Genomic DNA, 24,914 nt, shown 5'->3' on the forward strand with positions numbered 1-24,914 from the left:
TCATTTAAAGCTACGATTTCTTATCTTTCCGTCCGTAATTAAAGAAATTATTTCGGTTAATATAGTATTGACATTAGACTGTTCGAATCCTTGGGTTTAATTTTTCAAATACAATTAAAAATACATAAAAGAATTCTGCCTTTTATTAATTATATGATACAATTTTTTAAATATCATTTAAAGCTACGATTTCTTATATTTCCGTCCGTAATTAAAGGAATTGTTTTGGTTAATATAGTGTCACAATCGCTTTCGAAATTTTGCGATTAAGGAAAGATTATCGAACAGTTAATTTAGGTATAAAAATTAATTCTTTTCTAGTGTTATTGTCTATTTATAGAAAAATCACAAATCTTCCAAAGTTTAACGTAACAGCAACGATTAATGATCTTCTTATCGGAAAGAGATTTGTTAACGTTTTAATATTTATCTTCGATTTCCAGTTCTCTTGCCACGACTCTTGCCAATTTCCCGAGTATTAGTCGGATTAAGTTGAAACGGCGGCGATAATCTGATCAGGCTAGGTGTAATCAATAAATGAGGGAAGATATTCCGGCTGATGCACAAATCAGCCGAGATGACACACAAATCGCTCGTTATCGATCCGATAGCAATTCTCTCTAATTGAAACGCGAGAAAGAATCGCCGCGTTTCTTTCGCCGAGCCGTTTCCGAGAGACGGCACGAAAGCGGTTATTAAAGAACAATAATATTTTCAGTTGACTTTGCCGCGCGGAATTTTTGAATCGGTCGGAAGAGACTTTCTTCGTTCGTTTATTTTGCAAAAAGCAAACGTCGACGAAGCGAGAAACCGCGCGAAGACTCGCGGCGTACTCGTAAAGGCTTTAGATTAGCGCTTTTCGAAAACGTAAAATGGCGGCGAGGTATTCGAGTTCGAGATTATTCCTTCGTCGATTTAACGATTTAATTAACGATCTAATTACCGATTTAATTTATGCGCGTAATGTATATTTAGTTAACCGGCGCCGGCATTTTAATCACGATGACAGGATTTTACCAGCCTTAATTCTTTTACTATCGAATTTAATATCTCTCTAAAAATGAAGGACAGACAGATTAAACGAGATTAAACTTTCATGAGAAGTATGTTTGAACTGTCGGTCGAAAGTTTCGGATCGCTCGGAAATTTTCAATAAAAATCCACCGCGCGACAGATTTTCCTTTCACCGGAAACGAATTTTCCTCGGATTAGCTGTAACACCCGAGAGCCCGTAACTTTCTGGAAAACAATTCAATTTTAACATTTGGTTTCCCACTACCAGCGTGCGTAGCCATATCTAATATTTCTGTAAACAATCTAGAACAAATGATCTTAAATACCAAAAACCATTTACCGAAATGTTTATATTATTCTCCTATTTTAAATATTATTTTCGTGAAAGTATCAAACATTATCTTTCAACTATGATTTATAGTATTCATAAAACGCGTTCGTTCACTGTTATTAATTAAATACGTCCACGAGGAATAATCACGTTGTTTGCCCGGCAGTAAGAATAAAAAACGGCAGGCTCGTTGTATTTTCCTCTGTCCTATTTAATTAACAGGCGGCGCTGATTGATCTCGCCTGTCGATACGTCGGTCTCGATCATTTAATCATCATTTCGCAGTCGGAAAGTCTGAGACTCGAAAAGCCGCGCCGAACATCGATTTCAAAATTCAAACGCGTCGACGGATTAATGGGAACGCGTGACGGCGCGCGCTGGTCGAGCGACGATGAAAACTTCGGGTTTTCGTTAATGAACACGCGCGATTTAGGCTACGGAACGGAATAAATGAAACGCGACGAACCGATCGGCCATGTTGGCATTCGATTTGCTGTTTCCTGGTTTTTGGTGGGAACCGATTTTAATGAATAAAATTAATCTGATACAGCGGTTTCTGTATATGTATAATTAAACGACGCGATTTTAAAAGAGAAAATAAAATAAAAAAATCATCGAACACCTTTATTTTTCTTCCGTAACGAACATGGCGTCGTAAATATGGTAAACAGTTGACAAGACGGAACGATAAATAATTGAGATTAGAAAGTTAAATGACAGAAGTTATAACAGAAATTATCTACGTTGTTTAAAACACGGAAGACGATGTGTAGAACAGATTATTTCTCGAGTGTCCGTGAAAACTGTGTCAAACTGATATAAAAGACAGATTAGGGTTAATCAACGCGTATCTTATTTTAACACTTTATCGACCGGTAACCTATAAATCGGCTTTTCCCCTCGATCGGTTGCCATAGTAACCCTTAATTTGTTATCTATTATTGAGATAAATGTGTTAAATTGTACTACAAGTTTCAATATTATTATATAAATTTTTTAATATTTTTTACAACCGGATGACCGGTCGACGAAGTGTTAAGATCTTGCCAATAAAATTAGAAATATGGTAAATAGCGTCGCGATGGTACTTTGCTTCATTTTTCAAATAGGCGATACGGGACGGTAACAACGCACCTTGTATCGATAAAAAGACAGGGTGGTTTTGTTAGGCAGGTCGTTTACACGAAAACAGAAAATGTGTTTTGTAGAAACTCCACTTTACTGACGCTTCCGCTGAATAATGGCCGCGTGTAGCAAGGTAAATATAACCTATTCACGGCCCATGTTCTTATTACCGACCAGTTGCTCCATTCACGTTATTAAAAACCGTGCGTTTTGCCACGGCGTCTTTTAATTTTTTAATTCACTTGTTGCTGGTCGCCACTCTTATTCGCCAGCGACTCGTAATCCCTATAAAATTTTCGGGTTACGTTTTTTCCACAGACCACAATGAACATCATCGAGGTCGGTGTAAAAGTTAATATTTCAGTCGATCGATTCCATCAATTCAAATCCGAAGAAAACAGTCGATCATTTAGAATTTTGCAATGCAGACATTTCACGGACGATACGTGTGGCACATTGACACAAAATCAATTCCAAAAATTCATGCGATATCGAAGTGGTTTAATTAGTAAAACGGAAGCGAGACAGTTGAAATTTCCAGTTTAGCAATAATTTATCAAAAATCCTACTATCATACGGTTTGTTCAAAGTGATTTAATTAATAAATCAGAAACGAAACAATTAAAATTTACGGTTCTAGTTTAGCAATAATTTATCGAAAATCCTACTAGTATACAGTTTGTTCAAAGTATTACAATAACTATAAAATTCAAAACCTAGTTAAAAATGAGCGTCATCCATGTATAATGCAGGACACGACAATTTCAACAAATTCGCTTCGTTATCAAAGTACACCGCGAACGGAACAAGAAAATGAAAGTTAAAATCGCAGATATAAAACTTAATTCGAATAAACGAAAAGCGTTCGAAATTCTTGAATTCTGGTTACAGCAGTCGCTGAAAGATACCCTTCACATTTGCCTGGCTTTACTCGGTAAAGCGATCAAGTTATTCCGTATCCAACGCGGTTTATTTCTCCGGACTTCGACGGTAAGGTAAACTCGCTTTGATGTCAAAGGTCTTCCATCGCGTTATAATCGATCACGCACTTATTGCAGCATTAGCCGCGACGAATGAGTTATTTTTATCCCGTTAGAATAGTCCTCTAAAAACAGCTACGCGACGCGGGATTACCGGGAACTAATATTCTCGGTGTTGCGAGCAACAATTACGAATACCAAGATATTGTAATGATGTTATAATACTTGCTTGAATAAAATTGTTCAGCAACAAATTTGTTGGAGGAAGATATTTGTAATTCTTCTAACTGTAAAAGGAAACTATTGAAATTATTTTAACTGGTTTGGTAGTTCTAGTGTTAAATAAACTGTGACGTAAGAGATTTTTTCGCATAGTGTAGATTAGTGTGATTTTATACATTGTTCTTTCTTTGCATACATACATAGTTTTATACAGTTTCTTTTTATTTATACAGACTGTTTATACAGTGTCCTATATTTCTTTAAATATGGTATCTTTTTATTTCTAAAGACATTTTTATACAGTATCTTTTTATTTATAAAGACACTTTTATACAGTATCTTTTTTTATTTGTAAAGACACTTTTATGCAGTATCTTTTTATTTAAAATGTCACTTTGATACAGTATTTTCGTATTCATAAAGACATTTTTTATTTACACAGACACGTTTACACAACGTCCTATATTTTCTCACATGGTATCCTTTTATTTACACAGACAATTTCATAATCGACTACCATTTTAGCAAACTGTAGGACGAATTTACGACACGGTAAATTCCCAAGAATTTCTGTAGTAAATTGTTACATCGACAGTGGTCGGCGCCGCTGGATACAGATGCCAGAATAAAGAGGGGACGCCCCGTGATATCATAGCGAGATCGAATTCGATGCCGCGGAAGAATTTCAACCACGTTTCGGCGCACTTCTCTGCCGGCGGATTTCGTTGCAGAGGCCCGCCGCCGTCAGGGGCTGTGTACAAGTGCGGGGGTTGTGTGTGTGTGTGCATGATGCGGCTGGTTCTGCGCGTGGCAATGAAGAATAACCTTTTCCTCCGCGGTTTGATCCAGGGTTTCTCGTCCGGGAACCCGAGAGACGCGGGCGAAGCTTGTTGATATCGTCGCGGCCGGCTAATATTTGTGAAGCGTATTGATGGACCCCTAAACTTCCGTCGCCGAAAGCGTTTCGTTCTGCCACGGACCGATATTGATTTCCTCGTTCTTCGCCGGCATTGACAGAGACTCGCTTTGAAGAAAACTGATTGCGGGAAAATTCGAGGAAAAAAAGGGAAGCTCGCTCGACGGCACGCCGTTGCACTTGTAACAGCCGCGCGGGCGGTTCTCCGATCGAATTTTCTTGGAAATCTATTATGTTGCGGCGTCTGTTACGGAATACCGAATTTTATTATTTTATTTATTTTATTAGTATTTAATTTTGAAGCGTAAAATGGCACGTTGATTACGTACACGATTACGACACCAATTTTCGAAACGCGGAAATTCATTTTTGTTATTTAACTCTCATTATTACGATAAATATTAATTTATAGATTCTAATTAATTGAATTGGTTTGATTCTGTAGTAATTTTTACTCTCGTGTTGACTACTAAGTTTGTTAAACAGTTGCACTAACGTGAGAGTAATATTTTAATTCTCACGTTAAGGTTATGTCAACGCTTGCATTATTCGAATAATAACACGAATTAATTCTTATCTCATCAGCAAAATTAATATCTACATATCTGTCAAACGAGGCCAAGGAAACCCCTAATATTTCACTGTCCCGTTAAATTGCAATTTATCCGTAAAACAGCAGTGTGAACTAGAGGAGAGTAAACGACGGGTTGCCTCGCCTTACGTCCTCGCAATATTCCATCTTGCGGTAATTAACTGACACTAGATTTTTCTCGGCGAAGCGCGGGCCTCATAATTATAATGAAAATAACTTCGTTACAAGATTCTCGTCGCTGAGAAACGAGATCAAAACTATATTTCTCGCGTGTCATCTCCCATTAATTGAACGGCTAACGCCGGCGCCGTTTGTCGTCTCGCCTATAGCGATCTGACATTTACTTGCGATGCCGGCGCAACTGGCTCTCTCTCTCTCTCTCGGTGAAAACATTTCTACTTATTTTTACGTTGAACGTAATTAGATTCAGCATCCGAACACGCTCTTTTATCAATACTTACGAATTTTATAAACTCGACCTTCGAATTTTACGCATTGAAAAGGGAATGGAATTTTTAGAGCTTTCAGTTTGTTCTATTAGGTTGGTGCTTATGAAATGTCGGATGTTTAAGTAAATATATAAAACCGTATATCATTTTTCAAAAGCTGTCGATTTAATAAAAATATGCCCTGTTTGCTTTACTACACCTTTTCGAATGAGATTTCAATACGGAAATGTCTGTCTTAAACAAATTCTGATCTTTAGAATTCATGAACTCTGTTATGGAATATTTCAGAGTGTCTTCGTTTATATACTATTTAGCCCGTAGAAACTCGGGCAGATTTCGAGCAGTTTTAGAACGGTGTTGCCATTACACGTTGTTCGGCTGAGGAATGTGACAGCGACCTGTCATAAATAATGTCGGGATTAAGAGAAATAGAACGAAGCCTAGCATGAAAAACGTAAACACTTGAGTTTTTCTTCTCTGACGTCAGCAATAAGACGTTGCCAGTAGGTTTGCCCTCGGGCGCGTGGCTGTTCCATTGCCCACCGCGCGAAGCATGTTGACCAGCTCTGCGCTCGCATTTCACCGCATTTTCGTAACTTCCCCTCTACCTCTCGGACGTTAGAGACCCTTAGCGGACGGCTGGCGGATATATCCGCCCAAAATACTGTGCGCTCCAATACCCGTCGTCCACAGCGACGCTCGCCCGTCGAGCGCTATAAATCGAAATAAATCTTCTGGCTTATAGTATTTCTATCTTATGCGATAAAGTGCATTTTATTAGGTTGGCGCATATGAATACTATATACTATTTATCCTGTATGAATACTATATACTATTTAGCCCGTAAAAATTCTCCCAAATGTTTAAAATAGCGAAAATCGCTTGGCGAGAGATCTATATTTTATAAAATTTTATATTTTACTTGGTTCAATTTCGCAATTGTTTTGTACGACGTATGCGTAGTTTTTGTGGTCTAAACAGTATGTAAATGGAAACAGTCTGAAAAATTCCATACTACAGTTTATTGATCCGAAAAATCAGAATTTCTTGAAGACAGACATTTATAAATTAAACTCGCGTTGGGAAAAGTGTATTGAAACAAATGGGGCACATTTTGATTAAATTAATAGCTTTTGAAAAAAGATATGCAGTTTTATATACTTACTTAAAAAAGGATTTAATGGTAAAATGCAAAGTGAACTTTTGTACATGATAAAATTAAATTTAAAGGGTTTTTTATTTATTAGACTTTTATTATAGAGTTTTTTATTTATTTTGTCTTCTTTTTCGACTTAAGTTTTCTAAATTTCCTATTAAAGCTGACATTATTGTTTTAATTCATCTTAGTTCTTGTTAAATATTATACAAGTCTTGCGAACGTGACAATTGTCATCGTGATACAGAAAGCGTTTACATAACCTAAATATCAAATTTCATTTTTACATCAACATTTTCTTCGTTCGTAAATGAAAAATTATCTACATAGAATATGTGACTAATTATAACTAAACAGAAATTTCTTGCGTTCTTAAATAATTTGAACGATCAGAGATTAACATATCCACGTTCTCAAACATTTTCGATCTATTATAAATGCATAAAATACACAGCCTAGTTATATTACAATTAAACCGCGAATGTCATACAAAATTATGGCAAAATTGGATCAGTGACTATTTCCTACTACGTCTAATTATTAAAATACGATATTTATCTTTCATTTAATCACAATTTCCTAGAGCAGTCGCGGAAAACTTCCAAAATCTCATCGCACGTAAAATCATTCGAAAATCATTCTGCAAAAACAAGATCGCGTAATTTTCAACGTTCATGTAAAATCAAAACCGGTCGAACTTCGACACGCGTCAGGTCTGGCGCCATTGAAGGAACCCGGCTGTCCGCGGACAGATATCATTAACGGCCGTCGGCGGGACAATAAGAATCATCGTCGAACAACATTAAACAAAAAGCTCGGACAACAAAGGCAGCCGGCGCCCACCGGCGGCCTTCCGCCCGGACAGAACAGGCCCTCGAACCTTTTTCGCTCCTCTCGTCGAACCGCCCTTTGGTAATCGAAACCCCCCACCGCTTTGCATGTCCGCGTCACTAGTACATCCAATCAGCGTCTGCCGAGGAACGGGCTCTCCCCGATTCAGGGGCTCTGTCGTTCTCGACCGCGCCTCGAGTGAGAGCGAAAAGAAATTCTGAATGTCTGATTTATTAGCGCGCGCGCGGAAAAGTCCGTCGAAGGGAACGAGCCTCGAAGTGATCGATAATAAACCGGTGGCTGAAGAAGACGAAGCAGCGGGCCGCCGATTGCTGGTAACCGGAAGCTGAGCAAGAAGAAGAAAAGGCTCCGTTGCTGGTAACCGGAAGCTGAACGCGAGGGAAAGAGGGTCGATTGATAGCAACCGGATGCTGCAGAAGACGATAGCAGTCGATCGATGGTGTAGTTGAGACGAGTTTTCGAAGTGGACGAATTTTGCAGAGATACGGATTGTGGAAGGAGAATTGTAGGAGAGGAATTCTAGAAGAAGAATTCTAGGAGAAGAATTTTAGAGAAAGAAGAATTCCAGGAGAAGAATTCTAGAAAAAGAAGAATTCTAAGAGAAGAATTTTAGAAAAAAAAGAATTCTAAAAGAAGTAGAATACTAAAAAAGAAAGAAGAATTTTAAAAGAAGAATAATCCTAGAAAAAGAAGAATTCCAGAAAAATAACTCTAAAAAAAGAATTCCAAAAAGAACAAGAAATCTCCGAAAAAAAAGAATACCAGAAATCAGAAATTCCAAAAGAAGCAGAAAAGTCAGCGAGAGTCGGAGAAGCGAAACGTCCGAGGTCACAAATGCAGAGCGTCCGACCGCGCCGCGCTTAGACGGGGGGGCTGTTGCCGAGGTCAGCGATTTTCCTGGAGCGATGATCGACTCGTCGGTGGCGACGATCGATCCCACGGATCCTGTCGAGGCCGTCACCGACACCTGTTTCGAGGACCTCTTGTTTTTCGGCGGCGCGAACGGCTCCGGTGCCGGCTGCGACTTCGCCACGACGGGAATCCTCAACGACAGCCATTACGAAGGCGGGAATGGGACGCGGACGAACACCGAAGCCGAAGGGCTGAACAACTGGTGGGCCCTGCTCGCCCTGGTCCTCGTCCTGGGCACCGCGGCCGGGAATATCCTGGTCTGCTTGGCTATCACCAAGGAGAGGAGATTGCAGAACGTCACCAATTACTTCTTAATGAGTCTGGCCATCACCGATCTGATGGTCGCCGTTCTCGTCATGCCGCTCGGGATTCTCACCCTTGTCAGGGGTAAGTTAAACGTCTTTTAAAAGTTATTTTAATGTTTAGAGTGAGGTGCAGTGGGTGTAATAGTTATTAATATGGGTGGATGTTTGGAGCGTTGTATTCGGAGATGTTGAGAGGTTAGGTACGGATCTGTTTGGAATGATATTGGTCGAAATTATATATTATTATATATTGTATATTATATTATTATTTATTAGATATTATGTATTATACATTATTATAATTCTTATATATTATTACAATTATTATTTATTATCATAATTATTAGTTATAATTATTTTATCAGGTTATGTTAATAACCTGACAAATTATTAGTTAATAATTATTAGTTTTGTTTCGCCCTGCGATTACTTCCGAAACGTCATTGTTTGAGGTATTACTCTTGATGGAAACTATATTATGGACTCTTTCGGTTAAAATTTACATTTTATAACATATAAAATACAATAAATCAATACAAAAGCCAATATAAAATACAATAAAGCAATACAAAAACCAATATATAAAATATAATAAAGCAATATAAAAATCTGATCCGACTATGTTAAATGATCAGACTAAAGAATTTTTCGAGTTGAAGATGGCACAATTATCGGCAGCCTAAGCTGAAACATTCGAGTGCAGAGGTTCTTTTTCATTTTTCCTAGCTGTTACAATCGGAATCTCTGTAGGACAGCTGTTAACAGTGATTCTCGGAATTGCTTCAACCCCCAGTGCTATATGATACATGTCAGTTCGAGAGCGTTACACGTACGAGAACCGATTGGTTAGTGGAAATGGAGCAAAGGAGAGTGAGAGAGCTCGGTGACGGCTCTGTGACAGTTTACCCCTCGATAGCTGTCGCTATTCTCCTCAAAGTCTGCGGACGTCCACCTTCGAGAGTGAAACTCGGTGAACCGGCTGTTTTAAAGCGGACCAGCGTTAACTTTAAGAATTGCAAATGCATTTTGTCGCTCGATTAAAAAGTACTAGAAATGTCAAACATTTGCGTACTGTCTATCGCGGTTTTTATGCATTTAAAGTTTTACAATTTACAATTGTACGTGTACAATTATAACACGTTTATTTATTTTTTACAACTTACAATTGTGAATTTAAAACAATGGAAAGATTAAAATAAAATAAGAATTTAACTGTATTAATTTAGATTTGTTAAAATTATTAAAGAAAGAAATCAAATCGTAATTGGGTCTTATATTTTGCAATTGATGTATGCAAATTTTTATTTTACACAAAGATTCGTAGTCGCGTTATCAATTAAACCAGATATTATAATACACACGTTAACTGCAACGTTATAAAAATTATATCAAATTAGTAAGCTTTACTGTAATAGTAATTCTTCTCGTGATCATCTTACGTGCCATAAATGCTAATATATTTTACCTATTTAATTTCTATCGTTTTCACATAATTTTAAAATCATTTCTCCGGCTCACAATATTTCCATTTTACGTAACAAAATGCATTTTGTACTTACAAAATTGATTCTTCTGACTCGTACCAACAGTTTCACTTTTAACAATATTTTAAGTTTACACTTTGTTGATTTAGAAATGATTTTAGAACGCGATGTAAGAATTTGAGTGATGCCTCAGAGTCGCCGCTGCAAAAGGTTGAAACTGTGGGAAACGAGCCAAGGAGGAAGCAAATGTCTACATCGAACGACGATTGTAGGCTGATTAAAAATAAAAATACAAGACCGGGAAACACAGAGACGGAAGAAGCAGACGGGAATGACTAATAGAATGGTTAAGCAGATTATAGGGGAAGATAAAGGAGTGGGTAAAACAGACGACATAGGTGACAATCATGGTCTAGATATGCATTTGCAACGCAGTTGGAGACAAAGATTGTAGTCTAGAGTCTAGAGTCTAAAGCATAGGAACGAAGGTTACGAATACATAAAGAGCTAACCGTATAACCGGACAATCAAATTAATTCAGAAAGAATTGATCATCGCAGACTGCGGAAGTCTATGAATTGATCTCAAGTATTTTATAATGTATATATATTTTAAGTATTATATGCAAACCACACACAAAATATGCAAACCGGGACACAAAATATGCAAAACGCGCACAAAATGCAAAAATACACAGAGTAAATCATACACATTACGATAAAACAAATTTCCATTCAGGTCCCACGACATCCCCTATTTCGTATAAAAATACGCATTCGACGGCAATCTACGTACAACAGCGAAAATTAGGGGTTGAACAATTTTTGTTTTAAAATTCCTTTTATTATTTCCATTCATTCAGAGGAATATTTACGAATATTTCTATCGTGGTCAGTAGCGTTTGACTTCCGTTTCTTTAAACGGTAAGTACTAGAATTCATTTGTTATATATTTTATATATGATTTATATACAATTTATATTATGGCTCCAGGATGTCTTCAACGTGTCTACGTTTTAGTCTTCTAATTGAATGACGTAACAGTCGAACCACAGTGAAAACGTGAGAAGCGATAAAAGGCAGCCGACGAATTAGCAATATTGCCCCGATTAGGGGGGCGGGGAAACAACGAGACAGAAGACGAAAAATCGCTGCTCGATGGTCGCTGGCGAAACGAGCAGCCGAAGATGTTGTCGACCTTCGGCCGCCCGAATATTCGGGATCACGAAAAGGGGGGGGGGGGGGGAGGCTGCTGGAAACGTTCTTAGTCGTTAAGATTTCCATCAGCCAGATGCATTTTCCAATAATGGCTGGCGAACTTTCCGACCGTTGCGCGCGCTCGAATCTAAGTTTTCCCCCTTGTTACCGAGATTACGAGAAGATTGAGGAAAGCCCGATGAAGATTCAGTAACGCGGAGGAGTGAATATCATCGGGCGGGCTCTCGAGTTCACCGGGAGAGGTGTTACTCGCTCCGACACCGAGACCGTTCCTTAAACGAGGATCGATGGCGCTCCCGTGTGTCGAAGTTCCCGCGCCGTTGTTCGACAACCGGTGAACGATGCCGCGGCCATTTTTTCATTCCGAGACCAGATGAAAAGACAACAGGAGAATCGGCGGGGCGCGCGCGCCGGTTAATGCGGCAAACACGATGTTTCGGGGGGGAGGTATGGAATTGATATTTGTTTAGCGGTTGAATCGGCGAACGGTTAAATTAAACGAAGCATAATGACGCGTTCTTCTTATTTCGCAATTACCGCCATTGTGCGGGCCGCGTTACGTTTCAATGGACGCGCTCTTGTAATTTTTACGATTTTATTCAGGTCTGATTGCACGCGGCTGCGTTAATTAATACCACAGGGCTACAAAGAATTCTGTATTATACATTGTACTGTTCTTTTTTTTTTAATAGAACTGCGCGTTTTTTAACAATATTAATCACATCGTGATCGTTAACCCCTGTCGTACTTTGACGAGTCCGACTCGTGATTATGATTTCTAATAATAACCTGTTAAGTAAGGATGTTATTGCGTCTTTATAAATCGAAATAAAATTCTGTCTTTTCACTAGAAATATTTAAGCGCTGAAGTAATTGTAAGCACACTATAAATGTGAATTTTATTTCTCCTCCATGAAATTATTCCAATGAAAAATGATTTAATCATTGTAACTGCGAAGATACAAGTACTGCAAGGTGTTAAACGTTCGACTAGAATTCAACGAAGTTTTTACGGAATTTCAGGTTAGGTTTGTTTAGTTTATTCAGTCTATTCAGTCCCTTAGCAGTTGCTCATAAATTATTGGACGAATTAATTGAGTCTTTTAATTGGGTCGTGGAAGTTTACGCATTTATGCGATCGAATGAAAACTTCGACGAAGTTTCTGTCTAGCTTCCGGTTCCTGCGTTAGAAAGCCTTTAAACAGTTAAGTCAATTCTGCCTAACTTATTCTTTGCGAGTAAGTAGCTCGCAAAGTCTGTTAGCAATGTGTACACACGCGTACAGAACGAGCGTGAAAGCGCGGAGATTGTTAATTGCGATGTTTCAGTTGAAAAGAAATTTTCATGATTTAACGTTTAGAAAATGTTCAAACATGTGGCGCCATTGTTTTCCTTTTAAATAGTTAGTTGTGGTATCGCTGTTAAAATATTGAATAAAGAGGACTTTTTTATTTCATAGAATTAACAATTTTATTCCTAATATTTCCCTTCTCGTTTAATATTAATATATACTTCATATATAATAAACGAAAAACGCATAAATGGGACTTTCATAAATTAAATAAGTAAGATAAATAAAATTTTGTTTAACTTGAACAAAAAAAGCGTCATCTTTTAGGTGACAGGACCGCCATAGAAATATACCTGTCACCCAGATATGGCGACGAACTCGTTAAATGATGTGCTTCAATAAAAAATAAATTTAGCGGCTTCGAGATGGCCATTGAATCTGAGAACAATGAAAACATTAATACCGGCTCAAATTATGTCGAAACAAACAACGCAGTGCGCCACGGTTTTCACAAAAAAAGTAGCTGATCACTGTTTCGGATATTCGAAATAAATCCGAGCTTCGTGAAAGCACTGAAAAGCCATTGTACGCGCGGTCTTTCGTGGAAATATACATGTATATGTATATATATCCGAAAATATTCGGTGGGAAAATGGAGTTTAAAATGACTGTATTTGTTTCGTAATTAAGAGAAATACTCGTGGTATAGTGATACGGAGCTGGGTTTATTTTAAACAAATTCCATTCGCGCCGAACGCTGCGCGCCGTGCGAACGCATCATTTTCACCGTAGAAACATGTTATACAGGGTGGTCCGTACAACTTGTCCATCTCGTGAAATTTTTAAAGTAAGCATTGAACAATAACTTTTTAATCAAAAAGTTAGTTTAAAGGAGCATAGTATGTAATTTGTTATTTTTATATTATTATTTTTTTAATAGACGGAGATTTAGAGGTTAACTTCTTTTTCTTAAATGGAATAATATTCTTTATATAAAGATATGGAAAAATGTCGAATTTTAACAATTGGATTTACTGAAATATTGTATCATTTAAGTGACAGTTCTCGAAATTATACAATAATAAAAATAGACTTGAGAGGACAGCGAAATTGGTGTAATTTTCTCTGAATGGGCATATAAGATAATTGAGACACGACATTACAACTGCTTATGGTACGTCAATGTCGACAGATGATATCGCATGTGCTAAAGACACGACCAATCAAATTACAATTATAACAAAAATTACGATCAGATAAAATATTAAATATAATACGAGATAATTATTATATTCTGTTGAAATTGCTAATAAAACACTAATTTCAACACATTATATCGTATATACTAAAGACTAAACAAATTAAATCAGAATTATAACAAAAATTGTAACCAAATTAAATATTCACGCTGTAAATAATTATTACACTATTTCATAACTGCAAATAAAACTCCAATTTCAACAAATTATAATAAATTGAGTTTAAACAAAATCATAATCAATAAACTATTCACATGAATTATGGAAGATAATAAATACATTCTGTTAGAATTGTTTATAAAATTCCATTTTAAACAGACCACAATATTTCAAAAATGTAGCAAACTAAATAAATTGAGTCACAGTGGAATCAAATATTCCAGCGAATTACAGCTTCCACTTTAAATAAAACTGAACAATTTCTTCCGAGATTATACATCATTATTTATACAGGAAACGATTTCCCAAAAAAGAGCGAAACTCTTTCGTTTCGAAAAATTTGTTTTTCCGCTGATTATAAATGAATATCCTGCCGCGTCTCTCGGTTCCACAATTCCCGGCGACGGTGGATGTAAATTCGTGTTAAAATTTGCAAATCTATTCATTACGGAATTCGCCGTGTTCTGCGCCAAAACTCCAGCCGAGGAACGTTCGAAATATATCGCGCGAAATCTTCGGCGCAGTTTATGTGCGTTACGGATTCCGTACATAGACGGCTCGGGCGGCTCTTGTAAATAGGCGATACCGTGGACGAGCTTATTGGTATTCCGGCAAACGAGTCGCGGCAATATTAGTAAGTTGCGCGCAGTTGCCGCGTGAAACAAGGTACACGGAGGGGGTTTCCGAGGTCCGCGGCACTTTGCAATTTCCGCCTCGATACTTTTCTTTTAGTCATCCCGTTCGAATTCCTTTTCGCCTAACAATTCGCAATGCCGCGGCGAAGTCGACGGTATTTTACGCGCTTAATCGGCTTCTTGCGTGGAAAAGTTAACAATAACTCGTTTAATTGACTTCCGAACTGGTGCGCGTTTCGCAACAGACAATTTACACTTTGTTAAACTATACGGCTTTTTCTGTCGCCGTGTTTCTTGTTACGCTTGCGAGGAAATGAAGGAGTAGATTTATGAATGTGTAGATAATATATTTAATAGATTTTGATTCAGATAATAGATTTTGATTTAGATGATAGATTTGAATTTAGATAATAGATTTAAGACGGCTGTAATATTATTTATTAAATTAATGCTTCTTCGACGTTTCTACAATACTATACAGTATTTTTTACTGATGTATGATATTCGAATTATACCTCAATAATATTTAATAAGCACTTTTATGATATCTCAATTTAAGAAATTTAAGAGAATTTTTAATTCTCTATAATAAGTAAATAACTATGTTATAATATTCTGACAGTAATTTATTTATTATTTCTAAAAATATGGTTCCGGATTAATAGTAATATGTTAAAAATTGTTCTTAAGCTTTGTTTTACCAAATCTTTTTATATTTGCCTCCCAGAAGCTGCGTGAATAAAATGTACACAATTTCGTATGCAAACATTTCAGTTTTTATTTATTAAACTAGAAATAAGGTATGTAAACCATGAAAAAAGGGATATAAGTAGATAAACATTAAAATTACATAGATAAAATACAAAATCATTAAGAAAACAATTTCGTCAAATTTTCTTGAAAATTTTAATATCAAGAGATATTTCATAGAATTGCGTAAACCATAAAAATGTTGAAACTCTCATTTGGCCAGGGGAAGTTTCCCCACGAACTTCTCCGCGCTTCCACGATAACCAAACGGGCACGCGAGGCTCGCGGAATCGCGCGACGTCGAAGTCGTCGACGTCGACCTTGCGCCGCGCGATTTTCCGATCAGACGGTGCTTTACCGTCTAATCGACTGTGTAGCGTGATGCGTTGTAGTACGTCGATTTGATGTAGACACGGCGGTTTACTTATGAATGAGACCTAGACACACCGCTGGCGTACGTCCAAGTCCGTCTATTCCGAGAGGTTTCAGTAGTCCCGGAAGCTATACGACCTTTGCCGATCGCCCTCCTCCCTCGCCACGATATTTCAACGTCTACTTATTACAGTCGCGCGACCGGCATAGATTTTTCAACAGGATCAAACGACCGAAGTTCGATTTCTCGGTTTGCTTTCGCCCGGAAACGCGACGCGTCGCATATCTCTCCGCCCACTTACGAATACCCAGATTTGAGAAACATTTCTGGACAGCGAGGATTTCATTCATTTTCTTAACTTCTTAGGCACGACGCGTCAATTTGGTGGTTTTTTGTGAATGTTTCGCGCTTTACTCAATTCTTTTATTAATCATTAATTTCTTGGATAGCTTTCGTTTAGATATAGTTTCTACTGAATGTGGACTGTAATATTTTTTATTAAGAAACTATCACACTTAGATTTGTGTTTAAGATTATGTGCGAGTTTCTATTAAAAATCAACCATAACATTTTACTGCTATTTAAAATCAATTATCATGATATCATTTTTATTAGAAGTCAACTACAATATTTTATATTAAAAATTAACCATTATATTTTACTCCTATTTAAAGTCAATTTCTATTAAAAATAATTTCTATAATTTCTATTAAAAATAATTTCTATAATTTCTATTAAAAATAATTTCTATAATTTCTATTAAAAATCAATTATAATTTCTATTAGAAATCTGCTATAACTTTCTATTAAAAATCAACTATAAGTTTCTGTTAAAAATCCATAATAAATTATACTAAAAAACCAGTAAAAATTCAAAATTACATGAAAAGTCTATTATAATTTGTCTATATTTGAAATCAACAATATTGCAAATATCCTTAATAAAGTGAGCAGAATTCTAAATCAATTTGGTACCATTCCTGCTCCATCAATCATTTATTCAGATTTATTATAAACGCATCGATTCGACAGTCTAACGACGAGACATTACCATATTATACGAGCATCATTAGAATGTATTCCCAGAAATGATTTGCGAGCCGATCTGGTAGTTAGCCGGGTAATTCTCTATCGTCTGGTCTAATCGAATAAAATTTCGTTGGCCCGCGGTGCACGAAGCCCGGGTCTCCCAAACTTGAACACAGCCACGAGAGCCGAAGTTGAGACCTTTGTTGTCCCGACAAATACCGGGCCACGGTTAAAGTCCGCGTAATTGACTTAACTTCGTAACAAGTTGGAGATACTCGCACACTTTGCTTTATTACTCATTTCCTTGCCCGGGAATAACGCTATGCCACATTTTCGCTTTAAAGCGCTGCACAATAAGCGCCCCCCCCCCCGGACTTTCGTCGGAATCGTTAGCATCTGTCGCGTATCCTGTTTCGAATGCTTCAATGGGTATTTCAATTATTTAAATCGCGACAATAGGGGGGCTATGCAACAATCGATACGTATGCTTAATAATGAATCGGCGGAGTTTTTTGACAAAAATGTAATTGCCAATAGAGTATGCCTAGGATCAACTATGATATTATTTTGCAATTATTTTCAATGTTTATTAGTTCTTATCTGTAACGCGATAAAGCTTTACATGTTTAACAATTATTAATCGTGCACTATAATCGTCATTAGATTCTTATACTCGATGCGATTGTTAACACTTTACCGACCGATCCTTCGGCCGTAAACATTTTTATAATTTGTTAGCATTAGCATTGAAGAATATTAATTTTATTTATTTTATCTACGGCGAAAGGTACCTAATATTTAAAAAATCATATGATAATACCTCAGTACTAATTAGCGAATTATTGGTTGCCCTGACAACCGAGTCACAGGTCGTTGAAGAGTTAAACATCAATCTTAATCCATATTTCTGCTACTCGTGCAACCAATACGGTAATTGAGCATAAGATAATTACAGACAACAGGAGAGCTCGACTTCGATGACCATGACCTTGGTGTGTGTGTGTGTCGTAGAGTGAGACGTTCGTCGTTAAAAAATCACGATCGAAAGAAGATAGGATACACCTTGGTGAATTGCGTTCGTTACGGTATGAGCTGCTCGGAATGAGATTGCTTATGGATTCGCATAGGATTGCGATCTTAATAGCGGCTAGGTACGGTTGATTAGGTTTGCTCTCAGTATACGTGACGGGGTTAATCACAGGAACCACTTACACCGGGTGGAATCAACATAATGTAAGGAAATTGTTATTTATGGAAATTGTAATTTAAGGAGCATTGTTTTAGCATATTGTACAAAATTTGACATATTATAATTAAATACCATACATGAATATATAATTTAGAATATATAGAATAATTCATACAATAAAAACTATTTATTCTTATTAATTTTTAATTCATGCTACAATAAAAACTATTTATTCTTATTAATTTTTAATTCATGCTACCTGTCACAATCCCCATTAAAGTCTTTTTAAAAAATATAAAATATTTCAACGAAACGTAATTTGAATATAATTATGCGCACGTCGCATAAATTCCGAATTTTTTATTCTTTCGGATCAATACTCGATCTTCTATTCTCTCCGGAAAAATACTGATTTGTTTATTCCTTTCGGACAAATACCGAATTATTTTAATAAAATTCCTTATTTTTCGCTCTTGTTAGTCACTTCCGATTACCATTGTCCATTAAAAAAGGTATTACGTAAGCAAGGAAATTTATAATATTAGTTATTAATTATTAATTAATATTGGTTAATACTACTTAATTAATCCAGATAAAAAGGTTAAAAAAAGAGGGTGCTTAATTTGTCTTTCTTTGTTACCCCAACTAATAGCAGCATTAAAAACAGTATTACATATTCTAAATCATTGTCACTATCAATAAACTAGTCCTTTTAACATAAAAAGGTTCACATTATTTATTCCAGTTTTACAAATGTTAATGCGTCTACGCAGATCGAGGTTATGTTAAGGGGTTAATGAATACAGTACTAAACCAGAATAAAAACGATTTATATTTACTATCAACCTTATTTATAAGAAATCACAACAATAAAAATATCAACGAATTCTCGCAAATCGAACATTCGTTGTACAAATTATTTTCCCAGCTGCCGTAAACACCGATTACGCGGCGTTCCGTACGGTCCGTCGTTGAAATGGCGCTTGGTTCGCGGGCGCGCGGTTTTCGGCGAGAGACACTCGGGGCGAAACAGAACGTAACCGTGGACCCGGCCGGAATTGCCGAGATGTCTGTAGACACATTCGGCAGAGTAATGCCGCCGGAATTGTCGGGGAGCGTAAGTGGCCAATTTGTAGCAACCTCGATTCGCGGCGTCGCCATTTTTCACCCACTTCCCAGGTTCTTCCGACTGAATGTTTTAACAATGCTGGAACAACCCACCTGGAACCAGCCCTCGATCTTCCACGTGCCGAGCAGCTCTACCCCGAGATCGATTGTCAAGGCCGACTTATGGCAGTCAGCTTCGGGTCATTTTTACAAAGTTGCCTCATATACAACTGTCGTTGTTGCACCCCGGCCGCTCGTAGCTTCTCCTGGCATTCTGATCCACGGTTCCTTCGAAAATATACAAAAGTACTGAATTGACGAGTTCATATTATCATTGTTGCATATATGCCACTCCCGCGATTTGGTTCTTTATATAAAAATATACAAATTAATTTAATTAGTTGTCTTTTAACATTGCTCATTAGACGTATTAAATTAATAAGCGGAATACTCAAAGAGATAAGAAATTAGTTCGATAGAAGTTTAAGAAATATTTATAGAAATTTAACTTGCATAGAGCTAGAAAAACTGGAGCTTTATCTTTTTATTAAGAATTTTAATGGAGTTCAAATGAAATTATATTCAAATTTCCTACCAGTTTTTAGACTGCAAATGCAATTTAGTCTTCGAGCAGAAGTGTTTCAAATTAATTAACCCTTTGCGCTTGAGTGGTACCGCGAAGGCACCACTAAAATTATTCTATCACGTTCCAAATCATTTTTATACTACCAAATATTATATTTAAAAAATTGTTAACAGTGAAGCTGTTAGAATCAATTTCACACGTATAACATAAGTTTTGTCACATAAAATGGAAATAATATAAGCCAGAACAATTATTTTAGATTTACAATTAAAACGGCTTCGATTGCAAAGGATTAATATATTACATGCCACTATATACACAATTTATTAAACTAAAAAACAAGATGTCAACGGATAAAGTATTAGGTTGGTGCATATGAAATGTCGGATTATATATGTAAATATATAAAACTGTGTGTCTTTTTTCAAAAGCTGTTGATTTAATCAAAATATGCCCCGTTTGCTTTACTACATCCTTTTCAACAAGATATCAACACAGAAATACCTGTCTTAAACAAATTCTGATCTTTAGAATTCATAAACTCTGTTGTGGAATATTTCAGCCTGTCTTCATTTATATACTATTTAGCCCGTAGAAACTCGGGCAGATTTCGAGCAGTTTTAGAACGGTGTTGCCATTACACGTTATTCGGCTGAGGAATGTGACAGCGACCTGTCATAAATTATGTCGGGATTAAGAGAAATAGAACGAAGCCTAGCATGAAAAACGTAAACACTTGAGTTTTTCTTCTCTGACGTCAGCAATAAGACGTTGCCAGTAGGTTTGCCCTCGGGCGCGTGGCTGTTCCATTGCCCACCGCGCGAAGCATGTTAGACAGCTCTGCGCTTGCATTTCACCGCATTTTCGTAACTTCCCCTCTACCTCTCGGACGTTAGAGACCCTTAGCGGACGGCTGGCGGATATATCCGCCCAAAATACTGTGCGCTCCAATACCCGTCGTCCACAGCGACGCTCGCCCGTCGAGCGCTATAAATCGAAATAAATCTTCTGGCTTATAGTATTTCTATCTTATGCGATAAAGTGCATTTTATTAGGTTGGTGCATATGAATACTATATACTATTTATCCTGTGTGAATACTATACACTATTTAGCCCGTAAAAATTCTCCCAAATGTTTAAAATAGCGAAAATCGCTTGGCGAAAGATCTATATTTTATAAAATTTTATATTTTACTTCGTTAAATTTCGCAATTGTTTTGTACGACGTATGCGTAGTTTTTGTGGTCTAAACAGTATGTAAATGGAGACAGTCTGAAAAATTCCATACTACAGTTTATTGATCCGAAAAATCAGAATTTCTTGAAGACAGACATTTATGAATTAAACTCGCGTTGGGACAAGTGTATTAAAACAAATGGGGGACATATTGATTAAATTAATATCTTTTGAAAACAGATATGCAGTTTTATATATTCGCTTAAAAATCCGACATTTCATATGCACCAACCTAATACTTCCAACAATTGCAAACAGAAAGCGAGAGAATATGATCTCGCATTGTAGATTAGGTTAACTCATTGCTGTACTTTAACGAGTCAGACTTGTGATGGAAATTTCTATTAACATTTTGTTCAATATAACTGTTATTCCGTCCTTTAAGTCAGAATAAAATTCTGCCTCTTCGTGATCAATATTTAATCGTTCTAGTGAACGTACACATACAATAAATTTTCCTCCTTCTCCTAAGAAATAATTACAATCGAAAAGGCGTTTACCATTGTAACTATGAAGACGATGATACGGTAAGGGGTTAATTAACCAGATACAGGCGCGTTGGTACAAAAAAGCGGTCGAAACGCAGGTCGGATGTAGAAACTCGATAACCGACGTAAGAGTTAACGCGCGTCCTATTTCGTTCCGAATGAATGGCCGCGAGTTGGAGATTTTAATTGGTCAGCTGCGGATTTAAAAGTGAATCAGCACGGTGTACGCCGCTGTGCTGCAAGTGGTCGCCGACCAGAGATTTTAATTGGTCGCCGGGCGACGAGGTCAAAGTGAACCATTGAACGACATGCAACAGCATCGGTGCACCGTTCGATCCTCGATCGAACTAGCTACGATTTAGTTGTTGCGTTAAAGCGGCGGATTAACCCCTTGCACTATAGTAACGAGTCAGACTCGTGGCGAAGATTTTATGTAAGCTCTATCAAATATGAATATTATTAATTCCTTCTAGATCGAAGTAAAATATATATTACTTTGTCATCAAAGAACAGAAACGAAGATAAATAAGGACAATTCAGGAATTAAAAATTGTCTGGTTCTATTAGGAAAATTATATTAAGTAGGAATAAATGTTAATCGTCGCAGCATGAAAGGAGCGATAGTGCAAGGGATTAACGCGTGTCGAACTCGCGGAGAGTCGCGCGATCGCATTTTAGAATTCAAAATCGAACGCTGCATAATTCAGTATCAGGCAGAAATGTTGACTGATAGGTATAAGATCCGAAGAGATGCGCTACAGCGTTTTACTATTTCAGATATCGCGGAGTGAGTTTTTATTGACAGAACATATTGCAGAAAACGTTCGACGCTCTAGAGCACTCTAGGCGATCGACGACGGCGCGCCGTAGCGAGTTTTATTCTTCGGCTTCCGGAACCCGGTTAACCTCTTGACTACGGCAGGCTTTGATACGCACCGGCCTCACGCATTTTTATGAAAACATATCTCAATGATCGGGAAACTAAATTTTACTGCATTAAAACAATATTATTTCTTTAGAACGTAGATTAATTAACCTTAAGTACATTATTCATAATATAAAACGATACTTGATAGGTGTTCGCGATATATTGTATAGATAAATAAATAAATAAAGTAATAATAAAAAAAATATAAATATTATAATAAAATAATAATATGAAACGAAACTTGAAGTGTGTTCTCGATAGTATACATAGACAAGTAACTAGATTGTATAGACAAATGAATAGATAAAATAAGGATAAATAAATAGACAAATAAATATAACTCAATAAAGATAAATCAATAAATTAATAAGTAATTAATTTAGCGATTTGTTGTCGCGTTCTTCAACCAGCTCCAATTTCCTCAATTTTAGTAATACAGGTTTTGTCGAAACGCAAAAGAAAAGCTTGACTTTTTAAACATCCACACCAGAATACGCCCACCATAAAATCGTGAAAATTCAAGATTAAGACGAAGAACAAGCCAGCGAGCCGAAAGTTCTGAATAAGGACGTCTTTTCAGCACGGCGAACGTTTCGATCGCGACCGAAAATCGTTTCGCTACGGCGCAGTCATTTTCTCCCCGGGCGATGCATCCGCAGAACCCCGTAAAACATTGTATAAGACGAACATCCTGGAAAATTGTGCCGTCTTCTTTTATGGTCCCTTGATAGAGCGTAGATAGGAGGACGGTGTCCGTGAAAAGAAAAAGTTGCAGCGCCACGGACAGTATGGAACTAAACACGATAATGTTCGAGGGTGGTATAAAAACCGGGAAAAAAGAGGGAAGAGGACGCTTTTATAAATGACCGCTGAATACTAGGAAACAGTCTATAACTTGCGCCGGTGTTCCCTCAGACCGTCCTCTCTCTCTCTCTCTCTCTCTCGCGTAGTTTTATCGCATATGCATATCGTGGGACGCTTACGCGAACTGTATTCCTCGGAGATGCGTCCCTCGTGTCGTACGTTATTCAAATGTCTGGGCAGCGTTGCCAGTTTGTCGTCCCGCGGTAGACCGGCATAGAGGACGATTCGAAAATTAGTCGACGAATTGCAGAACTGTGTCTACCGGTGAAATAATTAACGCTGCGCGCTCGCTGAATTTTCTCGGATCGTTTGCTAAAAACTCGAGCGTGTTTACCCGCGAAGTGGACAGTCACGCCTTAAAAGTAGTATATAAAATGACAGAGAACGTTAGAAATTGTTGGACTGTTTAAATAACATTTCGTAAAATATTGACGCGATGGTGAGAATAGCAAAAATAAGAATTATTTAGTTTTAAAGTGTCGGAGTTGTTAGTAATTTTGTTATTAAAGGGCGCAGAGGGAGTTTAAAGAAATTGTTTCTCTTTGTTGCTGCGATCATAGTTATTATTAAACGTATCTTTGCGTAATATTAATGGTTTCCAAGACGATTTTAAGAAACAGAAATTAAATAAATTTTTATAATTTTACAAGACTTCCAAAATTACTTTTATAATATTTTAGAATTTCTTTCAGCGTGATTCTACTATTTTCTTTAATTTTATCTAAGTTGCATAATTTTGACGGCGTCCATTTGAAATACTGAAACAAATGAAATACTAAAACAAATGAAATACTCTCCCCTTGATCAGAGACGAATGAGAATTAATCGAGGCGGGATTACATTCGATGAAATTCCACGTGATTTTTGAGGTTATTCATAGACTCATTAACAACATCGCAATTTACTGGTACGCGTGAATTAGAATCGAACCAACTGAATGTTTTCCGTGTCAGCGAAGAATTCCGCAGCTATTAATATGTTAATATTGCCACTTTGGCCCTCGATGACCCAATTACAAGCCAAAGTACGCGGCAGAAGGGTCCAATTAGCAAAGTGTTAAATCGAACCCCCGTTATTAATAAAATTGAATTTAAAATTAATATCGCATTACTATAGACCGGCGCGCATTCGTTCGGAATTAATCTACGCGCTTTATTAATAATATTCGAAGTGACTTCGATCGAACGTTTCCTATACCGTCTCAAATCGGCTATGAAAGGCATTCGGCCGTTCAAACGTTCCTCGCGTTTGTCGGACAATTTGCAAAGAATTAAATATAGATATTTCGTTAAAATATACATTTACGATGTTTTTAAAGGATCGAGGAGCGGCAAACGGACGCTTGTGATATTTGTAGGCATTCGTCGGATCGCCTTAATTTTTTAGAACCACCGCCTATATCGCATTGGAGTACATTTCTTGGCCTACTACCCTACTTCGACGAACAACACTCGGCCATTATTT

General features: G+C 37.1%; 1 protein-coding gene across 1 annotated transcript in view; it reads left to right on the forward strand.

Annotated features, from left to right (window-relative positions):
• Positions 1 to 24,914, forward strand: part of 5-ht2b (5-hydroxytryptamine receptor 2B) — a 160,389-nt gene that overhangs the window by 3,943 nt on the left and 131,532 nt on the right. Inside the window, exon 2 of the mRNA XM_078184361.1 lies at positions 7,854 to 8,936. Coding sequence (XP_078040487.1) covers positions 8,543 to 8,936 — 394 coding nt within the window. The 5' untranslated portion in view covers positions 7,854 to 8,542. The remainder of the gene's footprint in view (positions 1 to 7,853; positions 8,937 to 24,914) is intronic.

Source organism: Augochlora pura, chromosome 6 (assembly GCF_028453695.1).
Source record: "Augochlora pura isolate Apur16 chromosome 6, APUR_v2.2.1, whole genome shotgun sequence".
NCBI classification, from domain to species: domain Eukaryota; kingdom Metazoa; phylum Arthropoda; class Insecta; order Hymenoptera; family Halictidae; genus Augochlora; species Augochlora pura.